Source organism: Megascapheus bottae, chromosome X (assembly GCF_031878675.1).
Source record: "Megascapheus bottae isolate mThoBot1 chromosome X, mThoBot2.hap1, whole genome shotgun sequence".
NCBI classification, from domain to species: Eukaryota; Metazoa; Chordata; class Mammalia; order Rodentia; family Geomyidae; genus Megascapheus; species Megascapheus bottae.
Genome location: NC_143547.1, coordinates 43,365,591 through 43,382,091, shown reverse-complemented (window position 1 = coordinate 43,382,091; position 16,501 = coordinate 43,365,591). Strand labels below are relative to the sequence as shown.

Sequence of the window (16,501 nt, the reverse complement as noted above, 5' to 3'; positions counted from 1 at the left end):
CTATTCAAATGGGAAATCAAGATATGAAAATGATTTGTCAGCAGGGCATGGTGGCTCGCACCTGTAATCCTAGCTACTCAGGAGGCTGAGACCTGAGGATTGCAGTTCAAAGCCAGTCCAAGCACTAAAGACCATGAGACTCTTATCTCCATTCAACCACTAGGAAAGAGGAAACAGGAAATGGTGCTGTGGCTCCAGGGGTAGGATGGAAGCCTTGAGCTGAAGCGATAAGGAACAACATCCAGGCCCAGAGTTCAAGCCCCACAATGGAAGAAGAAAGAAAGAAAGAAAGAAAGAAAGAAAGAAAGAAAGAAAGAAAGAAAGAAAGAAAGAAAGAAAGAAAGAAAGAAAGAAAGAAAGAAAGAAAGAAAGGAGGGAGGGAGGGAGGGAGGGAGGGAGGGAGGGAGGGAGGGAGGGAGGGAGGGAGGGAGGGAAGGAAGGAAGGAAGGAAGGAAGGAAGGAAGGAAGGAAGGGAAGAAGGAAAGAAAGAAGGAAAGAAAGAAGGAAAGAAAGAAAAATGATTTGTCATGACCATGATTCAGTGCAGCACAAATAAAGCAAGCTGTTTTATTCGAAGATATATGTAATTCAAAAGGGACTTCAAGTCTCCAATCAATTGCATGCTTTATCCTTTCTAAATAAAGATATAATCTAATTCTTAATTATTTCTCTCAAAAGTAATATGCAAAGGTCTCTCAAACTCCAAGTTAATAAACATAACAGAATTTAACTTCTTCTCTACCCCCTTGAAGAAACTCAAATAGTTATCACTTCATGTTCTTTCTCTGATTTTTTTGTGTACAATTTTCTCAGATATTAGTCCCTGCTTTGTACTGATTCCACATCTTACATTCAGAGGAAGCTGGGTGCCAGTGATTCATGTCAGTAAAGTAGCTACACAAGAAGCTGAAATATAAGAACGGAGGTTCAAAGCCAGCTGAGGGAGACAAATTGAAGAGACTCTTTTATCTCCAATTACACCTCAAAAAGTAGAAGTGATGCTGTGGCTCAAATGACAGGGCACCAGACTTGAACAACAACAACAACAAAGCTAAGGGACAGCACTCTAGCTCTGAGTTTAAGCCTCAGTAGCAACACACACACACACACACACACACACACACACACACACACACACACACACACACAATTCATGCAAGCCAGAGACCTTTTCATTGTAATACATGGCTCTTATCTGGACCTGGTACGTGCACGTGTGTGTGTGTGTGTGTGTGTGTGTGTGTGTGTGTGTGTGTGTGTGTGTGTGTGTGTGTGTGTGTGAATACTGGAGCTGGAACTCAGGGCCTAGAACATTCTTTAGCATTTTCATTCAAGGCTGGCACTCTACCACTTGAGCTACACCTTCACTTTCTACTTTTTGCTGCTTAATTGGATATCGCAGTCTCATCTCATGGACTTTCTTGCCTTGGTTGGCTTTAAACCATATTTTCTAGATCTCAGATCTGTGGGTAGCTAGGATTATAGGCATGTACCACCAGTGTCTGGTTGGGCTCTAGATTTTTAAATGAGGCAATAGGAAAATTTGGATACTTGAGTAGATTATCAGATCTTAAGAAATGACTGGGTTTTTTTGTTGTTGTTTTGTTTTGTTTATGTTTTTGTTTTTGCCAGTCCTGGAGACTTGAGCTCAGGGCCTGAGAACTGTTCTTGGGCTTTCTCAAGGCTAGAGCTCTACCACTTGAGTCACAGCACCACTTCCAGCTTTTCTTTCTATCTATGTGTACTGAGGAATCAAACCTGGGTCTTCATGCATGCTAGACAAGCACTCTAACACTAGGCTAACTTCCAGCCCAAGAAATGATTGGCTTTAAATTTTTTTTCTTTTAAGTGTGATGAATAAAATTAAGATCTTACTTTTAAAAATAGTCCTGGTCTTTTTAGAGATATATGGGAAATTTACTTGTAAAATATGATGATTTATGTTAAGAAAATATTTTATTAAAACAAGATGATTGGAAAAGGGTGGGACGAGGGAAATGGGTACAAAAACATGAGAAGGGGTATAATGTGTGAGAAGTAATGCACTTACTATCTGTCAAATGTAACTGTAACCCCTCTATACATTACCCCAACAATAAAAAATAAAATGAAAATAAATAAATAAACAAATTTAGCTTGGCCAGAACATTTGAGATAAAAGATGTGAACAAATTGGGTTAAGCTAGAACGGAGCTCCATCATGAGGGTCATGAATTGATATCATGTTCATCTTTGTACAAAACAATGTCAAATCTGTAGTTTTATAATGTTCTCTTGGATTGATCATAAAAACCATGTCTGAACAGACATGGGTAGTAGATGAACCCACTATGCCGACGACAAAGCGCTAAAACTAGAGCATCAGCAAGGATGGGCAGTTTCTTTATTAAAAATAGAATGGTCAAAGCTAAGACCTGGGATGTAAAGGAATTCATGACACTGGTGGAAAAATCCACTGAAATGAGTTTACAAGGACAATAATACATTTGGAGATAACATAATGAAACACTACTTGAACAGGAGTGAATAGAAGCATTACTTGCTTTGTTGAATATTGTTGAGCATATTAGAGGAGTATAATGTCCTACTGGGCAAAGGAGCTCTGGGATAAGGTAGATGGCTACAAATTAGTTTTTGTCATTTAGTACCACTGGTAATTAGGCAATCTATTCTCTCTACGCAGTCCTTCAATGAATTCCTCATACCTACCTCACATAGGAATTCTGATGATTACATGAGATTCTTTATTTCTAACCACTTAGAAAGGTTCAATTGAAAAAAGCCAGGCTATAGCAACTATTAGCAAGCATTAAAGAAATTAGAACCCTTATTCATTGTTGGTGGGTAAGTAAAATTTAACACTGCTTTGGAAAATACCCTAACCAGTGTCCAAAAGTTTAAATATAGGATGATCATATATTTACAGATTTTATATAGATAATTGTAGTATATACTCAAGAAAACTGACAGCAGACGGGCACTAGTGGCTCACACCTATAATCCTTGCTACTAAAGAGGCTGAAAACTGAGGATCAAAGTGCACAGGAAAATCTGTGTGACTCTTATCTCCAATTAACCAGAAAAAAAGCCAGAAGCATAGAAATGGTTCAAATGGTGGAATGAGAACTTGAGCAAAACCAGCCAAGCAAGAATATAAGGCCCTGAGTTCAAGCCCCAGTACCAGCACAAATAAAAAGCAGTTGTGAGTATAGTAAATGTGGCAGAGGCCAAGGTATAATGGGTGCTAACACAATTCCTTTGAAGGATATTTATTCACAGTATCTGTGTCTTCCTTGATCCTCCAAGCACCCTAAGATCAAGGACTGTGTTGGGGGCCGAGTAACGCCATGTCTAATAGCTTTCTGCTGAGGCTTGTAGTAGGGATAAAACATGTGGATCTCTTTGTCCTGTCCATCTTGTATACTGATAGGCTCCCTCACCCAATATAAGGAGGAGGGATTTAGGGAATAGAGAGAGACAGATCTTCCTGCCTTGATGAAGCTGCATGGCATCTCTGTTCGTGCTCCGGGGTAAGAAGGCTGGGTGCAGGAGGACATTGGACCCCCTCCTCTCATGGCTTGGCCTGGTCGGGGTGTGTTTTTCCCCATTCCCCTACTAGTAGAGGGGGACCGGGGATGAAGGACCCTGACAGACTGAATCATACTTTCTCCTTACACAGAGCACACTATCAAGTATATAGTACTTATTCCCTCCATGTTTTTTTGTATTTGTATTTAAAAATCTCTGAACAGCTGGGTGCTGGCAGCTTACATTTGTAATCCTAGCTACTCAGAAGGCTGAGATCCAAGGATCATAGTTCAAAGCCAGCCCAAGCAAGAAAGTCCGTGAGACTCTTATCTTCAATAAATCTCTAAAAAGCTGGAAGTAGAGCTGTGGCTCAAGTGGTAGAGCACTAGGCTTGAGCAAAAAGAGGCTCAAAAACCAGTGTCCAGGCCCTGAGTTCAAGCCCTGGGACCAGCAGAAACAAAGCAAAATAAAATCTCAGAACATTGAGAAAGCACCTTAGGCACACATTTCAATGTATTGATGGAATGGATCTAAGAATATCCTGTATCTTCCACTAGCCATGTATAGAATCATGGAAGCCCCCTTTGCAAATGTATTCCTGTCCTGTTCATTATCAAAACCTGAATTCCCTCTCTGAGCAAAAAGTATGAAACTTGCTTTTCTTGCCTGATTTCAGAACAAAACAGGGTCGGGAGTATGGCCTAGTGGTAGAGTGCTTGCCTTGAAAAAGCTCAAAGACAGTGCCCAGACCCTGAATTCAAGCCTCACCTACTTTAAGTAGTTGTACAAAAGTGTTTCAATTCAACATGTCAGGTTATAATTACAATGACAATGCATCTTGATCAATGTCATGTCTTCCATCATTCTCTCCTATCTATCCCAACTCCACCCATCCTCCACAAGTTACCTGTTTATATTTTCCACATATCTACATTGACTATTAGGATTGCATTCTCCCATAGAAAATGTTTAGCTCTATGTGAAGTAAAAAGGCGTCCTGACTTGCAATATTCTCTTAGTGTCTATTCATCCATCACTCAGTAGCCATAGGAGCATCTCAGCACCGACCTTCACTTTCATCCACGGAGGAAGTATAGAAAACCGTCCTTTCTCGAAGTAAGCGCTTGGAAATAGTGATTGGTTTGTGCCTTCTTGCTGTCACTCGAGGTGGAGGTACTGGGGGGGGTGTGCTTTCCTCAGGTGGACCTAAGTAGATCTGTGAAGGGGTAGAAAGAAATCCAAGTGACAGTTAGGAGCACAAGTTGTCTCCCGAGTGTTACCCACCCCTGATACCTGCCACATTATGTCTAACCTAATCTTCATGCCAATAATAAAAGTATGGATAAAAGAAGCAGGATTTTCCCTGCTCCCACTAACTACTAGCAAGGATTTAGGCATTTCCAGCCATGTGCAAGGTATAGAACTTGGCAGTCTTCAGTGAGGAGGAAACAATGCTCAGGGAGGAAAAAGATCACTGGCCAGCCAGAGAGAATAACAGTATTGATCACAATGATTCCTGGAAAGAGAATGTCAGAGCCTGGCATCTTCACGGGCAAGAATCATTATAGAAGCTACATCACTGAAAAAATATGGGAAGGGCCGGAGTTTGTCCTAGTGCTTGCTAGTGCTTCATGCTTGCCTAGCATGCATGAAGACTTTGGGTTCAATTCCTTGGTACCACATACATAGAAAAAGCCGGAAGTGGTGCTGTGGCTCAAGTGGTAGAGCTCTAGCCTTGAGAAAGCCCAAGAACAGTGCTCAGGCCCTGAGCTCAAGCCCTGAAGGGACTGGCAAAAAATAAAAAAAACATATGGGAAGTTGGACACTGGTTGTTCATGCCTGTAATCCTAGCTACTCAGGAGGCTGATATCTGAGTCAGATCATAGTTCAAAGCTAGCCCAGGCAGGAAAGGTTGTGAGATTCATTCCTCCAATTAACCACCAGAAAAGGGTGGAAAGTAGTGCTGGGGCTTAACGTGGTAGAGCACTAGAGTTGATCCAAAGAGCTCAGAGATGGTGTCCAGGCCCCGAGTTCAAGCCCCACAATTTAAAAAAAAATGAAGGGCCAGAAGTTTGGCCTAGTGGTAGAGTGCTTGCCTAGTATGCACTAACACCTGTGTTCGATTCCTTGGTACCAAACACATAGGAAAAAGCTGGAATTGGTGCTGAGCTGAGGCTCAAGGCTCTAGCCTTGAGAAAGTCCAAGGACAGTGCTCAGGCCCTGAGCTCAAGCCCAGGACTGGCAAAAAAAAAGAAAAGGAAATGTATGGAAGTCTATGGATGGGAACAATGTGTGAACAACCACAAACCTATATATACCTCCTGTTTGTGAGGAGAGAAATTCGCATATCAACAAGCACAGGGAGGCATTAAGGTCACAGTTCTAGGCTTTGTCTTGTCTTAATTCTGCCTCCAGTGATCATATTCTAAATACAAAGCATTTTATAACCATCTGCCCAGGTCTATATTAGTTGCTACAATTATTCCTTGCAGTACCACAAACACACCAACATCTTTGCCTTGTCTATCTATGATTCTCTGTGTCTGTCTCCGTCTCTTTCTATCTCTCTCCCTCTCTCTCTCTCACCCTCTCTCTCTCCTTTCCTCCTCCCTCTCACTCTCCCTCTCCCTTCCTTCATTTGTTTTTGTTGTTGGTCATGGGGCTTGAACTAGACGTGGGTGCTGTCCCTGAGCCCTTCAGCTCAGGCTAGCACTCTATCACTTAAGCCACAGCACCACTTCCAATTTTCTGGTGGCTAATTGGATATTAGAGTTTCATGGACTTCCGTGTCTGGGCTAGCTTTGATTTGTTATCCTCATATCTAAGCCTCCTAAGTAGCTAGGATTACAGGTATGAGCCACTGATACCCGGCCCTTCATTTTTGTCTGTCCATACAGTGAGCTCAAGCCCAAGACTGGCAAAATAAAAATTAAAAATAATTTTAAAAATTTAAAAAGTGGGATTGTTAAGAAATATACCTTCTATCTGGTGAATATAATGTAACCCTTCTATTAATTATAATTTTAAATAGCAGTACTGGAAGCACAAGTGAAATGGTGGAACATCAGCAAACAAGTAAGCCAAAAGAGCACACACATTACTAGATTCAAGCCGTGGTACCAACACACACACACACACACACACACACACACACACACACACACACACACACACACACAAAGCAAATTTATGTAATATGGCATGCACAACCAAAATAGTCCTCTGAAAAGATAATAACAACTTTTTTTTTCCTGGATGAACGAGGGCAACAGAGACTAATTTAAAACCACATGCACCAAAGATTTTTTAGGCACTGAAAATCCATTTGGTCTTGAAAGTCGTCCCTGCAAGACAGGGAAGAGAAACAAGGTTAGCCCTTGATCATCTCACCTGCAACCTGCAGCATATTTTACAAGCTGTAGTATGTGTAGAGCTCACGTGGAGCCCAGCAACACCCTTCCATTAAAGAGATGGAGTTGGAAGGTGGGGGATGGCAAGGAAGTTACAGCTTGGAAGAAAGAATATTTAAGAGAAGACAGCTGTCCTTGTTCACTATACACTTCAAAACATTGTTAAGAAAGATTAGACCACCAAACCAGAAAGATATAGTTTGTTCACTGCCAGGATGGCTTCATAGTGTTAAGGTATGTAAAATCTCCCCAAATGGATCACAAGCCTAATATCCAATAAAATCAAAATTCATATGTTTACTTGAACATTTATTGTATGGGCAACGAACTTAGCAAAAAAATCTTGAAAAATAAAATCAAAGTTGGAGGAGTTGACATTACTTGACTTCAAGTATCATTACAAAGCTACAATGATTGAGGGCTGGAGCTGCAGCTGTGTTGTAGAGCATTTTCTGGGGTGCACAAGGCAATGAGTTTCATCCCCAACACCACAAAAAAAATCCTACAATAATCAAAAGAGCCTAATGGTAGAGTGCTTGCCTAGCATGCACAAAGCTCTGTGTTCGATTCCCCGATACCACCTATACAGAAACAGCTTAAAGTGGCGCTGTGGCTCAAATGGTAGAGCGCACTAAGAGTTCAAACCCCACGACTGACAAAACAAAAAACAAAACAATTATCAAAAGAGTGAGGCATTGGTATCAAACCTGGTGACTAGGTTAATGGAACAGAATAGAAAGTGAAAGAATAGATTTACACATATTCAGCTGATCAGATTTGTATGTTTGTTTGTTTAGATCTGTCATGGGGCTTGAACTCCAGGACTGGGAGCTGTCCCTGAGCTCCTCAGTTCAAGACTAGCACTCTACCACTTTGAACCACAGTGCCATTTCCAGTTTTCTGCTGGTTAATTGTCAATAAGAGTCTCATGGACTTCCATGCCCTGTCTGGCTTTGAATCACAATCCTCAGCTCTCAGCCTCCTGCTGAGAGATGCAAGGATTCCTTACAGCTGAATTCTGCTAGGATTATTATCCTGTATGCCTTATCTGAATTGTAAATTGGTATGAACCCTTATGGAGGTATGGTACAACACCTTAAGCAAAAAATAAAATTATATTTAAAAAATTAACCCTTTCTCTTTCTCTCTCTCACTCTCTCCCTCCTTTCCTCGTCCCTCTAACCCCCCTCCCTTCCTTCATTTGTTTCTGTTATTGGTCATGGGGCTTTAGGTTAGGCAAAGGTTTCTTAGATACAAAGATTTATGGGGGAAAAAATGAACTATTCATTCATATAACAAGTTGATTTAATCTCCAAAACAAATATGTTGAATAAAGAATCCAGAGCAATGCTAGGGGTATTGGCTCATCCTTGTAATCCTAGCTACACAGGAGTCTGAAATCTAGGGATTGAAGTTCAAAGCCAGCCTAAGCAGATAAATCCATAAGACTATCTCAAATTCAACTGCAAAAGATAGACTGCAGACATGGCTCAGGTGGTACAGTTCCAGTGGTGAGCTAGCAAGCTGAGAGCATAGTAGTTTAAATTCAAGCCCTTACAGTGGCATACACGCACAAGCATGCACACATAGAATATAGAGAAAAAGCAACATAATAATAACATGCTCCATTTATGTGAAACTCAAGAAAATGTAAGTTAAACTGAAAATGCATTGACAAAAAGCTGATCAGTGGTTGCCTAAAGTTGGGTTGATGTGGGTAGGTCAGGAAGATGAGGGACTTCAAAGAGATAAAAGAAACTTGGGGGAGATAAGTATGTTCATTCCCTTGGTTGTAGTGATGATTTCACAGATAGATACATATGGTAAAACTTATAACGCTTTATATATTTTAAATAAGTAGAGGTTATTTCATCAATACTTCTGTTTTATAACAACTGTTAATTTAAGAATATACCATAAGCCTGGCATGCTGGCACATGCCTGTAATTCCATCTGCAGGGGAAACAGGCAGGAAGATCATAAGTTCAAGGCTAGTTAAGGAAAAGTTGATGAAAAAGAAACTGTGTTAAAAATAAAATTAAAAAAAATCTGCCAAGAGCTAGTAATCCTAGCTAGTCAAGAGACTAAAATATGAGGATCACAGTTCAAAGCCATCTTGGTCAGGAAAAAAATCTATGAGACTTTTACTTCCAATTAACCACCCCCAAAAAAGCTGAAAGTAAAGCTATGGATCAAGTGGTAGAGCTCTAGCTCAGGTATAGTGCCCAGGTCCTGCGTTCAAGCTCCAGAATACACTCAATTATATATATATAATTGGATATTAATGTATTATATTAATGTATATATTAAATATTAATGTACACATTAGCTATTATATATCGTTATATATGTATATATAATACATGTGACATATATTAATATCTATTATAATATATATTAATATATAACATAATGTTCAATATACAAAATAATATATTATATATTACTATATACACATATATATATGTGTATATCTATATCTATATATGTATTATATAGGGCTGGAATCACAACTCAAGGGAGAGAATACTTTCCCAGAAAGTGCAAGGTCCTGGGTTCAATCCCCAGTACCACACAGAAAAATTCATACCAACTGAATTAAAGTGACTCTTTCTTCACAAACATTTGCTTAGCAAAAGTACCCTCATGTTAAGATCTTAAAAATATTTTCCAAGTTTTTCTAAGCATTATTTTCTTTGTGTTTAGATACATATTCTTAGTTTGCTGCTGAGTGAATTGTAAGCTTTTTTGTTTACCAAATAGACAGTTAATTTTTTTTATATTAAGCTTCTAGTATTAATTTAAAACTACCCAAAATAGGCAAAATAGAAACAAAACAAAATAGAGATATTATACAAAATAATGGCAGCTATCATTTAATAACATTAACATTTCTTTAAGGCAAAAGATATCATAAAAAATGTCCCCAAGATAAATTAAGGGAAAATGTCTAGAAAATATATATAATGGGCATGAAGTTAAAATCAAGGTAAATAAAAAATAGAAAATTTAGAACAAAGGAGCCAAAAAGGCCATACATCATACACACATACATACAAAAGGAAAATTAATAGCTTCCAAACATAAAAAATGTAATTTATTTCACTGGTAATTATCGTAATGCTTTAAAAATAGGGTAGTATATTTTGTTTATTAGACTAGTAATATAAGAAAAATACAGGGCCAGTAGCATGGCCTAGTGGTAGAGTGCTTGTCTAGCATACACAAAGCCCTGGTTCCATTCCTTGGTATCACATACACAGAAAAAGCCACAAGTGGTTCTATGGGTCAAGTGGTAGAGTGCTAGCCTTGAGAAAGCCCAAGGACAGTGCCAAAGCCCTGAGTTCAAGCCCCAGGACTGGCAAAAAAGAGAAAATATATTTTTTACTGAACCAGTAAAGGAGTGGGTGAAAGAAACTTCCTTCTAATGTTCCTGTATTAGAAATTTACCTTAGCTCTGTGAAAGGGGACAGATGGTCGGTCATTTGACTTATAACAACTGTGATTCTACACGTTTCTCTTTAATCTACCATGCACCATTCTTGCCACACAAAAAATACAATAAATTAACCCATGTATTAACATGGGTTAATACATATGGTTCGCCTACTGATGAATAACAATCACTAAAACATGATATAGATTTCTATGAACTGATCAGGTAAATATTTTAAAGCACCTGGTGGCTTATAACTCTATACCTATTCAGTATGTCAAGTTCTGAAGATCACAGTCTGACACTAACCTGAGCAGAAAAGTCTATAAGTAATCTCCAATTAACAAGCAAAATGCCAGAGATGGAGATATAGCTCAAATGGTAAAGTATCACCTCTGATTTAAGGCCCAAAGCAAGAGCACAAGGTTCAAATCCCAGTGGTGGCACAAAGAAGGAAGAAAGGAAGGAGGGAGTGAGGGAGGGAGGGAGGGAGAGAGGGAGGGAACAAAGGAAGAAAACAAGCATGCATAACTGTATGACACCATAAATGAAACATTTGTATTTATGTATTCATTTTTCTATTTTTACTGTTTTATATGAGCCAAACTTTTAGTAATGTAACACACCAGAGTTCAAATCCTAGCTCGATCACTTATGATTTATGTCATCTTTAGTAAATCATATGACTTCTTTTTTTTTTTTCCCAGTCTTGGGGCTTAACCTCAGAATCCGGCATTGTCTTTGAGTTTTCTCAAGGCCAATGCTCTACCACTTTAACTTCAGCACCACTTCTGGCTTTTTCTGCGTATGTGATACTGAGGAATTGTACCCAGGGCTTCGTGTATTCTAGGCAAGCAATCTACCACTAGGCCACATTCCTGGCCCTCAGACCATATTTTTATGTCTATGGAAATATTTTATTGTCACATTGTGTTGAAAGAAGTAGCATCTAGTTGTGAGTAGTCAGGGATAGTGAGAAACACCTTATGTGAACGCACAGGACAATTTCCACAACAAGGATCTATTGGTCTAAAACACAGGAGATCCAACACTGAGTGAGACACTCTGGTGTATAAAAAAATGAATATTAGGGCTGGGAGTTTGGCCTAGTGGTAGAGTGCTTGCCTAGCATGCACGAAGACCCAGGTTTGATTCCTTGGTACCACATATATAGAAAAGTCAGAACTGGTGCTGTGGCTCAGGTGGTAGAGTTCTAGCCTTGAGGAAAGCCTAAGGACAGGGCTCAGGCCCTGAGTTCAGTCCCCAGGACTGGCAAAAACAAAAACAAAAAATGAATATTAATACACATAAAAATGGAATTTAACTCATCCATCAAAAAGAATGCAACTTTATCATTTACAATGAAATGAAAGAACTTGAAAAAGAAATCTGTTAAGTAGATTGAGTCAGGCCCAGAGAGACAAAGGATACATGTTTTCTCTCATGTAAGGAAGCTAGAATTCACTTATAAACATATAAGTAAATATATGGCTGTTATGCAAGTATAAACAAATTTATTACCTGATATACAGAGAACTCAAATAGTGTAATTCGTTAAAAAGGCAAAGTCAAAATTCAACAAAAGAAACACCAGGAAAGTGGAACTCAAAAGGAATGAGGTAGGTTCAAGGGGCCTGGGTGCTGTCCCTGAGCTCTTCAGCTCAAGGCTACCGCCCTACCCCTGGAGCCACAGCCCCACTTCTCATTTTCTAGTGATTAATTGGTGATCAGAGTCTCCTGGTCTTTTGTGAATGGGCTGGCTTTGAACTGCAATCTGGAGATCTCAGCCTCTTCACTAGGTAGGATGCTAGGCATGAGCCACCACTCCCAGCTCAAACATTTTAATTTTTATTTTTATAACTTTAGTTGTGACATAAAGATTGTACCACAGTTGTGGTAATTGAGATTTTAGACATAAAGAACCTAGCCTACATATTAAGCACTTAATACATGGTAATTATTTATCATAATTACCAAGACTCAAAAGAACTTAAACCCATGTCTCCTTGGAAAGAGACAGGGACAGCAAGAAACACATACACTCAAAGCTAAGAAGAGAGGGTAATAGAGGGAAGAACTGGAAGAAGGAAAGATTGAGATCAAAGCATGGGGGGTTGAAAAGGTTATGTGCTACACAAATCAAAGGACAGGGAATGAATGACACAGCTTGTCAAGTTCTCTACCAGATAAAGAAATCTAATATCCCTCCTCCAGCTGCTGTATACACTGTCTACTTCTCATTGATAAAATCTCCTTCCTTGCTGAATTTTAAGCTTTCTATCCTAAAGCACTCACAGAATACTACAAGCTGTGATGACAGCTGCCTGCACCACCTGCCCAAGCTCAGGAGCCTTTGGAAATCAGTTCAGTAATGTGTTGGTAAGCAGAGCTCAGAGAAGATGATTGATAGCCTTGAAAGGGGATGAGAGAAGTCTAGAGGAGATCAGTGGGGTTGGAAGAGATTGTTGGAGGGGTGGGAGGAGAACAATGGAAAGATCATGATGCACTGTACTCATAAACTCATTTGTTGAATTGAAACTCCTTTGTACAATTACTTAAAGATTTTTTTTAGAAATAAGAGATGTCAAGAAGAGCTGAGGAGGCAATTCTTGTTGGGTGTCCTCTCTGAAGTGAAAATGTGGTCCACATAATCCTACAGTCACCATCACAGATTGCAACGTAATTCTCCAAGCTGCTCTGCAGATGGAAACCTTAGAACCAAACTTTAATGTGGAAATGGTGGCACTTGCTGTGGCAGGAAGAGTTGATTTCCCTCGCTTTCTGTTCTGTGGGCCCTTTAGAGATCTCAGAGAACCTCTCTTTAATGGTGAGCTTCAACCTATGAGGTACTGATACTCCCCATTGGAAAGCAATTGACCCAATGGTCTTTCTGGCTCATCCTACTATAAGCCACTCTGATCTTTTGCTTTTCTCCATGCCAAGCCTTTGCTCTTGGTTCTCACCTTCGAGAACTTTTTATTCACCATGACTTGTCTACATAATCTACTCATTTCTCTGCCTAAATATGTCAACAGAGGCCTTCTTTGACCATCTTCTATAAAATAACACCTTCTCGCACTTTTTTTGGCTTGTACTCATGGCTTGAGAGCTGATCTTATTTGCTCAAGGATACCACTCTACCACTTGAGCCACAGCTCCACTTCCATCTTTGGGGTACTTCATTGGAGATAAGACTTACAGACTATCCTGCCTGGGCTAGCTTTGAACTGTAATCCTTAGATCTCAGCCTCCTGAGTACCTTGGTATGAATCACTAGCTCCCAGTTGTTTCATTTATTTTTATTCAGAGCACCAGCCACCACCTGGTAAATTTTGTTGTTTATCAACTGGCTCTACCCAGTAGAATGTAAGATTCATTTTACAAAGGTCTTTATTTTGTTCAAAAAGTACCTACAGCTTTGTCTGATGTATAATAGGCATTTAGTAAATATTTATTAAATTAATTCCATGGATACAGGACTATAAATTATAGATACAACCTATGGGCTTGGGAGGGTAACCTTCAAAGTCTCTCTTAATAGAAGTGGAAAGGCAGAGAGGGCGGATCCAAGATGTCTTTACTTACTTTTGGCAGCTAAGTTTATCAAGAAGATATTTAGTGATAAAAAGGGAGTTTGAGCCAGGTGGTAGTGGCTCACAGGTGTAATCTTAGTTGCTCAGGCGGCTGAGATCTGAAGATTGTGGCTCAAAGCCATCAGTGGCATCTGTGGCTCATGCCTATCACCCTCACTATGCAGGAAGCTGATAACTGAAGATCACAGTTTGAAGTCACCCCAGGAAAGAAAGTCTGGGAGACTCTTACCTCCAATTAACCACCAAAAGAAGTTAAAAGTAGATCTATGATTCTAGTGTTAGAGCACTAGCCTTGAGCAGAAAAGCTCAGGCACAGTATGTAGACCATGAGTTTAAGCCCCAGGCTTGGCACAAAAAATGCCAGCCTGGGCAAGAAAGTCCTGAGTCTCTGCATCGCCAATCAGCTATCAAAAAGCTGGAAATGGAGGTATAGCTCAAGCAGTAGAGTGTTAGCCTGGGTTAAATAAACCAAGGAAAGAAAAGGAAGGAGAGGGAAAGGGAAATAAAGAGGAAAATGGAGGAAAGGAGTTTGGAGAGGCAGAAGAAAAAAAAAAACATCAGCCTGCTCTAATTCCACATCAACTTCCTGAGAATGAAACAATTAATTTGAAACAGTTTTTAATAAAGAAAAATAGGAGAAATAAATTCCTCTCTTCACTCTTTTTAACAGCATTAAAAAAGAATAATTTAGAGGGAAAAAGTACAAATTGAAGAAATTATCAGAGAACTTGGCATTGTATCTCTTATTTTGCCTCTTCTGGATACTGGAATGATTCTTATATTGGTGAAAAATTAGGCTGTTTCATTTGCTTGTTGGGGGTTTTTGTTTGTTTGCTTGTGGTGGTATCAGGACCTAGCATTTATTTGGCTTGTTTGCTCAGCTGGTGCTCTACCACTTGAGCCACACTTACAGCCCAGCTTTTTGCTGATTAATTGGAGCAGCGTCTTCTTCCTAGGCTGGCATTAAATCAAGATCCTTTGACCTCAGCCTCTAGAGTAGCTAAGTTTACAGGTGTGAGCCACCAACACCTAGATGAGTAGGAATTCTTAACTAATACACAGACTACACTGACTCATTTGGAGAAGAAGACTATACAGAGGGAATTTGAGGCCAAAGGCTTGGCTGGGAAATAAAGAGTGTTCCTTATCCAAGGTTACATGATAATAAGTGGCAAGGCTGTGATATGTCTAACTTCAAGGCTAACTCTGTTTCCAGTCATATAGTGGAAACATAGAAGGAAACATTGCACATTTAAAAATAATCCCTTAAATGGGAACTATCAGGCAAAACAAATTTTCCCACCATCTGTAACTCTAGGAGAAGTAAAACAGATGGATTTATCTCTTGGTTTTTGATAGTGTCTTCAGAAAAACAATCCCAGAGAGTGGTCAAGTAGAGTCTGGGATAAAATCAGTGCTTCTTTGCTTTCTGAGTATATACCTGGTCAGTACTTTTGTGAATGTTAGAGTTGAATCATAAAGGCTTATTCGGAAAAAGAACTAAGTACTAATGTCTGATGAGTCATGGCCATTGCCCAGGGCTAAAGTCAAGAGCCCTCTCCTGAGTTCTGAGGACAAAATCTGAGTGCTAACACTTGTTGGTCAGTGAGGTATAGCTGGGGATGGATCCCCTCTGCTGGGAAGGGGGATTTATGAACTGCTTGCCTAAGACTGGTCACACAGGACTCTCCTCAGTATTCTTCTCTGCCATGTCTTGAGGTGTGAAAGAAAGAAGTTTAGCATAACATGGTCATTTCCAACTGTTAAAGGCCAAAGAGAGCACACTCAACTCTTGGAAATCTTGGCAGAATTGAGCAAGTCTCCAGATTTGCCCCAGATGCTGTTTGGGGCCTGCACATACCAGCTCATACCAAAAAAAAAAACCTTGCCTTTCTATAAATCAAAGCTACAATACTTGGCCCTGATGAATCCCAGCTTTCCACTGAGTCTCCCCTTCCACTCTGACTGATCCACACTGAGCTTTCTGGGGTGTGGTTATATTAGCAATCACTGTATTCCGAAGTGCATTAAAAACAAAGGTGGCAATGGGGTCAAAAATAATGAGCTCTTAGCATTTGGCACAAACCAGGTTAAACATTAAGTGTGTCACCAAGTTTGCTTAGAATATGTACAGAACTTTGAAAATGTCACGTCTGTTGTTACCAAGAGCCAGGTTTATTTTTTTTTCCAAAGAGAGCTGTCATTAAAGCTGTGTTTCAATTCAGCAAACATATAGTCTTGAAGGGGTTTGGAGATGGAACATTATTGTACAATCCTACTTCATCCCACTCACCCATATTTGACTTAGAGGAAAATTGCTGTGCAATTCGGGAAAGTGGCTTTTCCAATGCCCCAAATTTACTGCAGAACTAAGACCAGAACCCAAGTTCTGATGAACATTCTTGTTCTTGATCCTTAAAGCATAACATCTAGTTTAGAAATTAGTTGGAGACTTGCATTGGTTATATTAATTGTTCTCATTGTCTATCCATCCAAAGCCAGTTGCTTTGGGATGAAACGCCAAAGGGAAAAAA

At 39.6% G+C, this 16,501-nt stretch overlaps 1 protein-coding gene across 3 annotated transcripts in view; it reads right to left on the bottom strand.

Moving 5' to 3' along the window:
* The window catches only part of Ophn1 (oligophrenin 1), a 272,487-nt gene that overhangs the window by 16,913 nt on the left and 239,073 nt on the right, over positions 1–16,501 (bottom strand). For all 3 annotated transcript variants that reach the window (XM_090326862.1, XM_090326864.1, XM_090326863.1), the window contains exon 20: positions 4,597–4,744. In XM_090326862.1, coding sequence (XP_090182988.1) covers positions 4,597–4,744 — 148 coding nt within the window. The remainder of the gene's footprint in view (positions 1–4,596; positions 4,745–16,501) is intronic.